The sequence below is a fragment of the Punica granatum genome, chromosome 1 (genome assembly GCF_007655135.1).
Source record: "Punica granatum isolate Tunisia-2019 chromosome 1, ASM765513v2, whole genome shotgun sequence".
Taxonomy (NCBI): Eukaryota; Viridiplantae; Streptophyta; class Magnoliopsida; order Myrtales; family Lythraceae; genus Punica; species Punica granatum.
Genome location: NC_045127.1, coordinates 17,730,137 through 17,742,850, shown reverse-complemented (window position 1 = coordinate 17,742,850; position 12,714 = coordinate 17,730,137). Strand labels below are relative to the sequence as shown.

General features: G+C 46.5%; 1 protein-coding gene across 1 annotated transcript; it reads left to right on the top strand.

Annotated features, from left to right (window-relative positions):
• Window positions 1-280: 280 nt before the first annotated feature.
• LOC116203979 lies at window positions 281-4,241 on the top strand. The gene is made up of 3 exons (XM_031535983.1): window positions 281-575; window positions 2,749-3,588; window positions 3,799-4,241. The coding sequence occupies exons 2-3, from the start codon at window positions 2,751-2,753 to the stop codon at window positions 4,239-4,241; spliced, it is 1,281 nt and encodes a 426-aa protein (XP_031391843.1). The 5' UTR covers window positions 281-575; window positions 2,749-2,750.
• Window positions 4,242-12,714: the final 8,473 nt, after the last annotated feature.

The following is a 12,714-nucleotide window of genomic DNA, read 5'->3' as shown; positions in this document are numbered from 1 at the left end:
ATTGCTTGATGGTTCTCTGTTCGGTATAAGCACATTCGACATAATATTGAAGGCCATACGTTAAAATTAATTGTGCGGCTGAATTGAACGATTATGGACGTGCTGTAACTTCATTGCTTGCTGGTCTATCTAGATTTTGATCCTTAGAGACATGTTTTGGCCGCCTTCAAGTCATTACATGAGTTGTTATTGTGTCCATATGTCTTAGTATCGACTTTCTTAACCTTTTATGTCATTCCGGGTGCTAGCAAGTTGAGTCATTGGGACTTTAAAGTCGTGACCAGATTTCAATGGTGGTCTTGGAACTCATTTCATTAGCCTTATTCTCGATCTTGTTCATGGCTCGCATATTTGCTTTTGTCCCGCTTCTCCCGTGTTTGTTTCTTGTCTTGCATGTCTCACAAGAGGAGAAGAAAGGCGAGATATAAGAAGATATTTGGCCAATGCCGATGGAGCTCCAAGACGACGTGGAGACTCACCTAGGCTTAGGCTGAGTCCCGACTTGAAGGCCGCCCCGGTCCGTGGTAGTCAAGGATCTTCCGAGCTAGCTCATCCTGAGAATCTCTTGGGATCAGGTAGAAATCTCCAACTTAGTAACATGCGATAGGTCTTTCGATGTTCGACGAGGGAATTCGATGAGCTTGACATGATTGTGTGCCCGTGATTTGTGTGTCTGGATGTTTCCTTGATAATTTAATTAAAATCTCATACGAATTCGGATTAATCATATAAACTCAGTTTAAAAATTGTATTTAATTTCAGGGCAATTGGAAATTAGAGTTTATCGGGCGGTCAACTAATGTCTAATCCGACGACTCGAAATCCGTAGACTAAAGCATTCGGCAAGTTTTTAATTAACCTAAAATTCTACATACGGGATAATTGGGACATTAAATTTGGCTAAATTAAATCACTTGATTCCTTTAAATGGATTGCACGAATTGATTAATAATTTGTAATCGCGTGGACAGTTCAAGAACTATTAGTCATGCCCATTTTAAAATTCACAATTTCAAAAGCACTGAGATACGTATAACGTAATCTTGATTTTCATGCACACACATATTTACCGATTCAAGGGCATGATTACCGGTTCTTGTCATGCCGTCATCCTAGCGTAGGTTTATGCATAGAATTGGTCAAAACATAGGAAAACAAATTAATTACAAACTCGGCTTAATCGAACATGGGCAAATAATCAAGCAGAGGGTTAGGTTTCGGGTTTTAGGTGAAAATACTCTTAATCTGTAAAAGCCATATTGTCACGATACAAAATAACCTAAAAATAACCCACACATTCTGGACTTGACTACAGACATCATGTCTGTCGGGTCCGTTAAAATAATGCTGAATGCTACATGCCCTATTTATCACTCCTTTTGTTTGTTTTAAGGTAGGATTTGTATATCAAGATATCTCGGTTAATAATCAATTAATTCACGTAAATTCGGTAATAACAAAAACCCCATTGTTTGTTTATTTGAGCTTTTTTGTTACATTTTTGCACTTGTTTGTTATGCGGATCGAGCCCGATCCTTTAGGACTCGATTCACACTGGGTTCAACGCCCCTAACCGTCGATCACGGGATCCAATGCCCCCATACACCGAGTGCGCATTTAATTTAATTTTCGGTCTTTTCCAAAACCATACGGTGAGCATGAGTGAAATAATGACCGAACGTACGACCGGGATTTAGTTATTGTAACTTGTCTTTTATTTATTTGAAAGAACAATGTAAGGGTTTATGTTGTATATTTATTCATGTAATAATCCCGGTCGGAGAGTGGACGGTTCGAGTGTTTCTTCGAATTTACGGTGTCAAAACGGACAAGTCAAATGCAACCCTAAATCATGCGGTAAATAAATAAAATGACAAGTCTAGCAAGTTAGAGTACCAAAAGGGCGTGTGGGATATAGGCCCACACGTAATAGAACCCCCGAATTCGGAATTTTCGGTTCCGTACAAGACCATTACCTTAGCATACTAGATGTATCCATACCCCTAAACCCGGGCGACTCACCGGCCCTCGACTTTCAAGTCGTAAACAGGTAGTGGCGACTCCTTCTCACGTGCATCCGTTGCACGTCCCTAAGAAGGTGGACACTTCCAAGCCGCGTTGCATTTAGGAGCGCGCATGCGTGACCCAACGAGACGAAATTCAGGTGCGCACAGCTTGGCGACTCCGCTGGGGACACTTAGAGGGTTTGGGCTCGTTCTCGCTTGCTTTGTTTGCTTGTTTATTTATCGCTTTCTGCAATTTTCCGCTTATCTACTTTACGCATTTTTATTTCTCGCATGCACATTGCATATCATACTAGTTTCAGGTACCTACGGGTCGCGTCCCACGACCGATTTTAGGAAACGCAGGTTAGATAGGGGTTCCGAGTAAAGGTACGTCGCACGGTTGGACCGTCGATTAGGCCCCCAAAGATCCCCACTCAATTTCAAGGAATTGACACCCTTGAGTCGAGAGCCCCCATCCTTACGTAGCACGGTCCCTGTAGTACTAAAACCATGCATTCTGCAAGAGCTCCACACCATCCTCCAACCCGACTCCAACAACAGTCCTTGAGTCGGTCTGCGCGCCAATTTGAATTTTTTCTATTCTTGAGAGTGATGTGCGATGTATACTATTCATTAAGCCGTGGGCATTTTATTTTCTACATGCATGCATCATCCTATTTCAAAATTAGGGTGTCATTTGTATTGACTAGTCTTAAGTCGATTTTCTTTGCATCTTGGTAAGGGATGTCACGCCCGGTCTCCTGCCCGCACCTCGACAGAGTCACACCACCGCTCGAGGAGATTACCCGTATATGGAGAGCATTACGCCCAATCGACTGCCGTTACATCTCTGCGTTCATAGGGGATATCCCTTTTCTGGCTACTCGGCACGTTGATTGGAATTTTCTCGAAACCGCCATCGCATTCTGGAACCCAAGTCGCGTCGTCTTCGACATACAGGGTACTGAGCTCACGCCAACCATCGAGGAGTACCGAACACTCATCGGTCGAACCGCAGTTGTCCACGGCATTGTAGAACCCAATTTCCACACCGCCCGACCAATCCAAGTCTCACGCCTACTCGGGGTTCCTACGAGTCGTTTGAATGTTGAACTCGCATACTCCGGCAGCACGGAGATTGCAATCGAGAAACTCCTCTTTTTTATTGAGTCCCGAGTGCATAGGGTCCAGGGGGATTTTCTTCGAAAGGATTTATGTCATGCTGTTCTATTGCTAATCTTTGGGACCCTCTTATTCCCTCGCTCGCATAGTCTCATCGATGCGGCCTTGGCCAGCATTGTCCTCCAAGTGGTCGGAGGGCGTGGTTATGAGGTAGCCTTCGTGGCTGAGACCATTCGGTCCCTCGACCGCGTTTTGAGAACATGTGACCGAAAGATAAGAGGATCCCCTATGCTTTTACAAATTTGGCTACAAAGTCACGCAAACCCTCTGCGTCTGGTGCGCTCGATTATGTATTTTAATGGTCCAGAATCAATTATTTCTCGATTGCTACCCCTCCTGCGTGTGGAAGAACGCAAGGTCTCTGAGTGGATCAAAATTTTTTGTGAAATAGCACCTAGGGGCTTCAAGTGGCGTGCCGCATGGATGCCACCCGGACCCATGGCCCTTAGGTGTCCTGATTTTTATGGAGTCCCACTCATGAGTCATGCGGGGTCTACCACTTATTTTCCGGCGCGAGTAGTGAGGCAACTCGGTGGCTTACAGACGGTCCTCGAGGATACGGCGCGAACTAGATTTGAACATACTTGGCGGGAGGATCAAACACCCGCAGATCGCCAAAGTAACGTCGAACAGATCCTGGATGCGTGGCGAACTGTGATTACCGAGCGTCCATACTTCCCCGAGCATTCGACCCTTGATAAGCGGGATTTCCAAGCTACAGAAGAATACATCCTTCGCTTCTACCGATGGGGTCCAGCAGCACACGAGGATCTCGTCAACTCTCCGCAAGTCAGAGACGGCGGGTCACCCGGCACAACTCGCACTCCGAATATGACCATCCAAGCCGAGCTCACTCATCTCAGAGCCGAAAGAGATCGTCTTCGTCGGGAAGTCGCAGAGAAGGACGAGCAGCTTGTTGATCAGCGCCAACTACAGAGAGAGCTCGCCCAGACCCGTGCCGAGCTACAGAGGCGCGATCAGAAATTGGCACGAGCAAACGCCGCTTTGGAGAGGTCCAGGAAAAGGGTCCGCGAGGGTCCATATACACCCTAGGATAGACACCCCCGCCAAACCCTCGAACTAGGACTTTCCATGGCGATGGTTGCTTGCTCCCCGAGCGCTATGGAAAATCGACTTAGGACTTCAATTTCAAAACTTGCATTGTACTTTGAACTATCATAGTCAATATGAATGACCGCATTAGTATTTTCAAAACTCATGCATCGCATGTATTCTGTTTATTTATTATTTTGCAGCTACCACGCATTCTCACATGACAGATGAGTCGTGCCAAATTTCGCTGGTAGACAACCTACAATCTTCACCATTCCTCTACGCCTCCACGTGTTCCAACACGTTTCTTGGCCTGTCCTGTGCACCTCCCTCAATGCAACAGAGTGCGTCACTAGGCGTCGTGTGAGCACATCACTCCCTACCCGTGCCGAATCTTCAGCATACGTCCCTCGATGCGCTCGCACGACGCCTACCAGGCCAGTTCGCTTCCCTACACTCTTGCATTGAAATCCTGAACAATTTATGCTCTTTCATTGTTTTCTTTTCCCATTGCAGGAAATTCCCAACAAGAAGACAGCCTGAATACTGAGCGATCACAATTGAGACAACAAACGTCTCTCATCCAGCTCCTTGGGATTTCAACACTAAGCAAGACCACAAGAAAAATCAGAGTCACCGCTTTGCAGTGCCCTGCACTTTTTTTCAGCATTGACCTTTGCTTTTGCCTCTCTTGCACTTTCTTACCGAGCACGCATTTACTGCATCGGGCTCCAGCCCCCGCATTTACTGCATCGGGCTTCGGGCCCGCTTTTGGGTTTTGGCCCCGCATCGGGCTTCGGCCCCACTCTTGAGCTTCGGCCCCGTATCGGGTTTCGATCCTGCATTTACTGCTTTCGGGCCCCGGTCCAACATTTACTGCTTTTGGGTTCCAGCCCAGCATTTATTACATTCAGGTTTTGACACATCGCATTTACTGCTTTCAGGCTCATCTGAAATCCAAAATCGACTTGGATTCAAATTCAGCCAAGCGATACTCCGAGGAGCAAGTCTAATCCTTTCGCTGCAAAGACCGGAAGTGACAGCTCCACAAGCAGAGCATGACCCAACTCTTGATCGCAGGAGATACCAGCACGATCATGCCTCTGATCAAAGAATGGATCTCATCCACCTCTGTTGTGGTCGCCGATTGAATACGGGGGCAACATGCGCAATCTTCTTTAAACTCTTTTTTGCTTTAATTTAAATGCATTCCCACAAATGGGCTCTCGACATGAACAAATCCTTCAATGGAGCATTAGGACAGTCTTTGTGACGCCCTATTAGTTCTGTTGGACCTGTTCGACTAGCCTGTCCTCATGGGACCCGACTCCTCGAGCCTTCCCTATGACGACTGCGCATGCTTACTCGCAACTAGGGAAAATATGCTTATGTGACTTTAGTCACGGTCTAACCACTCCAGAGTAGTGATGACTGGATTTCCAGAAACAAATGCCACCTACACGTGGCACCCCATGGGTCGCGCGCGGGACAAAAAGGGATTTTCCTGTGGGACCACCTCATATTTCTTACCACATATTCCCCGCATAATCGCCTAATGCATTGTCTTCTTTGTCATCCTTCACAGGGGCACATTGACCACAAGCGAAGAGCGATGCACGAGTTCACGCTTCCTTGAGAACTTGTCTCGGACCCTTTTCTTATTCTTTGACGAGGGAGGTGTCCGACGATGAGGTACCCCCATATGAAGTCGAAAACAAGGACAATCGAGCGAATCACTCAGCATTGATACAATTGTCTTCCTCGAACATCCAGTGGATTTAACAGCGAGCACCCTCCAAGAGGTACGTGCTGGAAAAAACAACAAGAGATGATCGGAGACATCAAATCAGACGCCTACCACGGGCCACTTCAACAAATGAAGACTGGGGCATCCCCGTTCAACATTCGCGCCGAGACAACCTCGGTTCCTTATTCCACATGGGGCAATTTGACATTTTCTTTTCCTAGATAACAGGGGAAATTCACATGTAATGCTTGCAAGGGCAAATGACACGGAGTTCGACTTCTGAGTGCCCGAGAGTCAAACTTCCAAGAAAGCTAGTCCTCACAAAATAGGGCTAGTAACACACAACAAGTCTCCACGAGGCGAAACACACCAAAGCGGCCTCGGCGATGCAAAATCTCGGAGTTTCAAACAAAGACATGGGAAACAAAACAAACCCCAGCTGCAAAAAAAAAAACAGAGCAAAAAGAAGCTGGAAAAACCCGCCAATGAAGAGAGAGGAAAGATGCGGGAAAAACCCGCCAATGAACAAAATAAGGCACCGTCGAGATTTAAAACTCCGGCTTCGCCAATCTAGAAAAATCAACAAACACCGAAAAAAGGGGAGCAGCAGACACGACTCCTCGACGGAGATAGAAAACAATGCACTCGGAGGTTGAATCCTTCGAAACCTTCGCCCTTGCAAACTCGAGAGATAAAAGAATCGAGTCTGTTAGGTCGAAAACCCCTTTTGGGGCGGCCTAGGCAAAAGCTAGGGTAAAAGAGAGGCATGACCGGAAACCCTTTGGGGCGGTTGTGGCAAAAGAAGAGCTCCTCCCCTTTAGGTTGAGAGGTGCGACCCCGAGGTGGGTGACCGTAGCAAAAGGAGAGCAAAATGAGAGATAGATAAAATTGACCCTCTAGTCTCTCACACATCGTGCGGACTAGAGATCCTCAACGGAAGTGGCCAAATTATCTACTCCAACATGATCCTCAATCAGCCCTCCAACACAGCTCAACCGTCCAGCGTGGATTCCTCCTCAAGCACAGTGGGCAAACCGAGCATGCTATCTAAGCACTTTGATACAGCCTACACAACAGAAGAACAGAGGAAAAATGGTACATCTCGCTACAAGCGTGAACTCGTGTATCCTTTTAGCCTGGGGCAACGCGTTCCCCCCAAGCTTTCTCTTTTTTGTTTGTCTTTACATAACTCCAGAATGGGTCACAGCCACCCTTCAACAGGCTACCACAAAGCCGAAATCCCAGACATTCCTTTCTGAGGTCTAGTCATAGCATTCTGGAAATGGTCAGACCGAGTCTAATCAAATCTAGGCAAAAAAAATCCCCACGCGGGTCACAAGCGCAGCCGCCCTACGGTACCTTGACGAGAAGGGTCCTAAGCCGACGGGCGCGTCGAATAATCGACAGAGCCGTTAGGGCATCATTGAGAATGTCTCGATATGCTCGTGCATGGCCAACAGGAGCCTTAGAGGCCTTACATTGAGGCCTTCGAAAATGGGATCTCATTCGCATCGCCAAAGTAAAAACTCTCTACGGGTCGCCTGAAGAACATGCGTCGCGAACACATTCTTTTACCTGTGCTTATAAATTGCTAGTAATCCCATGACTTACTACCGATGTCAGGATCACAGGTACAACAAACGTCGGAACTACGGCGGACTCTGATTCCCCATCCCTCGGGGTACGTGGGCACTTCGTCTAGAACTCGAGTCCTTCATCACAAGACCAGGGCGTCCCCATCAAACTACAATCGCCCCTGTGACAGAGTCGGCATCCGGCAGAGCAACGAGCAACCGCCCTAGTGGTGAGGTTGGCTTCTGGCAGATCAGACGCACAACCGCCCGAGGGGCAAAACACAACCACCCCGGCGGCAATGCCAGCCACGCCTACCACTACACCATCCCAACAAAGCCATGACCCAATGCCAAGCGCCCCTCTTCGGCGCCCCGCGCCATTCCCTAACACTAGTCGTTGCTTCTACATTCCCTGCACTTTCGCATCATGCCCTCATTTACTGCTTTCCGGACTTCGTGTCCGCATCGGCATTTCGGACCTCGTGTCCACATTTACGACATTCTGGACTTCGTGTCATATTTACTGCTTTTCGGACTTCGTGTCCTCATTTACTGCTTTCCGGACTTCGTATCCGCATTTACTGCATTCTGAACTTCGTGTCCGCATTTAATGCCTTTCGGACTTCGTGTCCGCATTCACTGCATTCCGGACTTTGTGTCCGCATCTACTGCATTTCGGACTTCGTGTCCGCATCTACTGCATTTCGGACTTCGTGTTCTCATTTAATGCTATCAGGACTTCGTGTCCGCATTCATTGCATTCCGGACTTCGTGTCCGCATTCACTGCATTCCGGACTTCTTGTCCGCATCTACTGCATTTCGGACTTCGTGTCCGCATCTACTACATTTTGGACTTCGTGTCCTCATTTAATGCTTTCCGGACTTCGTGTCCGCATTCACTGCATTCCGGACTTCGTGTCCGCATCTACTGCTTTCCAGACTTCGTGTCTGCATTCACTGCATTCCGAACTTCGTGTCCGCATCTACTGCATTTCGGACTTCGTGTCCGCATTCACTGTTCTTCGGACTTCGTGTCCTCATTTACTGCTTTTCGGACTTCTTGTCTGCATTCACTGCATTTCGGACTTCGTATCCGCATCTGCTGCTTTTCGGACTTCGTGTCCTCATTTACTGCTTTCCCGACTTCGTGTCTGCATTCACTGCATTCCGGACTTCGTGTCCGCATCTATTGCATTTCGGACTTCGTGTCCACATTTACTGCATTTCGGACTTCGTGTCCTCATTTACTGCTTTCCGAACTTCGTGTCCGCATTCACTGCATTCCGGACTTCGTGTCCGCATCTACTGCTTCCCAGACTTCATTTCTGCATTCACTGCATTTTGGACTTCGTGTCCTCATTTATTGATTTCCGGACTTCGTGTCCTCATTTACTGCTTTCCGAACTACGTGTCCGCATTCACTGCATTTCGGACTTCGTGTCGGCATTTACGGCTTTCCGGACTTCGTGTCCGCATATATTACGTTTAGATTTCGTGCCTGCATTTACTGCATTTTGGACTTCGTGTCCTCATTTACTGCTTTCCGGACTTCGTGTCTGCATTCACTGCTTTCCGGACTTCGTGTCCGCATCTGCTGCATTTCGAACTTCGTGTCCGCATTCATTGTTGTTCGGACTTCGTGTCCGCATCTACTGCATTTCGGACTTCGTGTCCTCATTTATTGCTTTCCGGACTTCGTGTCCGCACCTACTGCATTTCGGACTTCGTGTCCTCATTTACTACTTTCCGGACTTTGTGTCCACATTCACTGCATTCCGGACTTCGTGTCCGCATTTACTGCTTTCTGGACTTCGTGTCCGCAGTTACTTCTTCCCGGACTTCGTGTCCGTATCTACAGCATTTCGGACTCCGTGTCCTCATTTACTGCTTTCCAGACTTCGTGTCCACATCAGCATTTCGGACCTCGTGTCCACATTTACGGCTTTCCGGACTTCGTGTCCGCGTATACTGCTTTCCGAACTTCGTGTTCGCATATACTATTTTTCGGACTTCGCGTCTGCATTTGCTTCTTCTCAGACTTCGTGTCCTCATTTGCTTCTTCCCGGACTTCGTGTCCGTATCTACTGCATTTCGGACTTCGTGTTCTCATTTATTGCATTTCACATCTACTGCTTTCCGGACTTCGTGTCCGCATTTACTATTTTTGGACTTCGTGTCCTCACTTACTACATTCCGGACTTTGTGTCCGCGTCCACTACATTTTGGACTTCGTGTCCTCATCTACCACTTTCGGACTTCGTGTCCTCATCTACCACTTTCGGACTTCGTGTCCTCGTTTACTGCTTTCCGGACTTCGTGTCCGCATCTACTCCGTTTCGGACTTCGTGTCCTTATTTACTGCTTTCAGGACTTCGTGTCCGCACCTACTCTGTTTCGGGCTTCCTGTCCTCATTTACTACATTTCAGATTTCGTGCCCACATTTACTGCATATTGGACTTCGTGTCCACTTTGATTGCTTTTCGGACTTTGTGTCCATATCGTTCTCTGGACTTCTTGTCCACATTTAATGTCCTTCAAGTATGCATCCACATTTACTAATTTATGGTTTTTACTATTTTGCAACAGGCCCACATATTAACAAAAACGAGGAGAATTACCAAACGGTCGCCAGGACCAAACGAGGTGCTTCGTATAGTCTTTGGCTGCATCCTCTATCCGAGTACGCAACCAAAGAGGGGCAAGCTGTCAGCATCCCATTTTGGTCCACCGGCTCTAGGATATGACATCAACAAGGCTCCCGACTAGGGTTCCACAACTCTAACAAAAAAATAGCAAGGGAAACATAAAGAATTTTGTAGCACACACAATTGATTCCGAAGAGTAAGGCACGAATTCTTAATATTCGAACCGAAGGCAATGAACAAAGGGGAAATCACGTCTCTGTATCATTTTCTTCGATGAGAACGACTATTTTTGTGGATCCTAGAACTAAGTTCGATAATTTTAGATCAAGGTTTGGTGAGTTAGGGACATTTCAATGCAAAAATCACGTCGAGAGCCCTTTCGAGCAAAAAGATAAAATTCGTGGGAGCTGGGGTCCCAAACAGTGAATACAACAGCTCGAGCAGGGGATTTGACGCATCATATCACGATCAATCTTGAACCTAAAAGGGTGAATTCTATATGCTTGACCTAGGAAATCGAGTTAGGTTCAATTTGAAGGATCGTTTATTCCAAGATTCAATACGGAGAGAGAGTTATGAATTTTTTAGCGCACCATGCCCGAAACTGTTAAACCGGGACAGACTCTGTCAGTCGAGGAGAAAATCCATAAAAAATTCAATTCTTCTTATTTTCAAGTATGGCCAACGTCATTGGATTCATAATTCACTGAAGATTCAAAAAAATAAAAAGAAATAGAAGATATTTTTGGCTAGATTAGTACAGAATCGAATATATTCTCACAGATCATAACCAAATCTCCCGGTTCGGGCCAGCTGTCAAAAAAACATTGTTTCGGGAACTTCCCGAGGTCGAACGATCTTCAAATTTTACGAGGATGTGCCCAACTCATGTAGAGATCAAGGAAAAATATCAGATAGACCGAAAGGTTCATGAGAAATGGAGGAAAATTCGGGATGTTCAGGTCAGCTGATGGACGGTTGGTGACAGCACCCGGACTTCTCTCCTCCAGCTGCCTCCTTTCCTCTCAACCCTCACCTCATTCCCAAAAAAAAAAAACCCTAAGGCACTCTCTCGGAAACCCTAGCCGCAACTTCCCCTGGGCTGATCCCGAATCCTCCCATTAATTCTCCCTGAACTCCCTCTGGGCTCCATAACGGTAGGCAGACCAGACCCGACCCTAGTCTCCTCCTTTCTGATCGTCTCTCTCTCTCGCACCTTCTCAATTCCGGCACAAACACAAACAGAGAGTAACCTCAGCATTTCCAACACCATTCCTAGCTTCTTCTTCCTTCCCTCGGTGACTCCCAGTGAAAAAAAAAAAAGAACAACAGCAGCAACTACGAGCTTGAAAGATACGTTTGTACAAGCACCTGATGTGATTCAGCTTCGAGCTCACACCCGCTAGGACCTTCTTCGACCAGCAGCTGCAACCAGCTTGTGGGCTGTGCTGTTCCGCAACTCCGGTGAGCTTATTCGATCTCTATTTTAGCTGGTTTTGTATAGCTATGATATGCAATGATTTCTTGGTTGATTTGGAGGACGTTTGGCTCGATTTTGATGAGTAAAAGACATGTTTGTGATGAAGGCTTAGTTACCCAACGATTTCTTGATTAATTTGGAGTCATTTAGCTTGATTTCCTTAGATTGAGGTCGAGTTTATGATAGTGGCTGAGCTGAGAAATGATTGTTGGTTCGATTAAGATGGTTCTAGCTTGATTTCAATGCTTAGAGATTACGTTAAGAGCATGGGCTGAGCTGTATTTCGTTTTCTTTGAAGGCTTTATGGAAGTTTGCATGGTTCTAAGAGCTTAAATCCTCGTTTTGATATAGTCGCCGAGTTATGATACAGTTCTTTCATGGTTTCGAGCTCGTTTGGTATGAATCGGTTGACTTTTGGTTGGGTCTAAGGCATGGGCTAAACGAGATGATGCTCTATTGATCAGGTTGAGGTCCTTTAGCATAATTTAGATGATTTATGATGGAATTATGGTACGGACTGAATTGCACATTCGACATAATATTGAAGGCCATACGTTAAAATTAATTGTGCGGCTGAATTGAACGATTATGGACGTGCTGTAACTTCATTGCTTGCTGGTCTGTCTAGATTTTGATCCTTAGAGACTTGTTTTGGCCGCCTTCAAGTCATTACATGAGTTGTTATTGTGTCCATATGTCTTAGTATCGACTTTCTTAACCTTTTATGTCATTCCGGGTGCTAGGAAGTCGAGGCATTGGGACTTTAAAGTCGTGCCCAGATTTCAATGGTGGTCTTGGAACTCATTTCATTAGCCTTATTCTCGATCTTGTTCATAGCTCGCATATTTGCTTTCTTGTCTTGCATGTCTCACGAGAGGAGAAGAAAGGCGAGATATAAGAAGATATTTGGCCAATGCCGATGGAGCTCCAAGACGACGTGGAGACTCACCTAGGCTTAGGCTGAGTCCCGACTTGAATGTCGCCCCGGTCCGTGGTAGTCAAGGATCTTCCGAGCTAGCTCATCT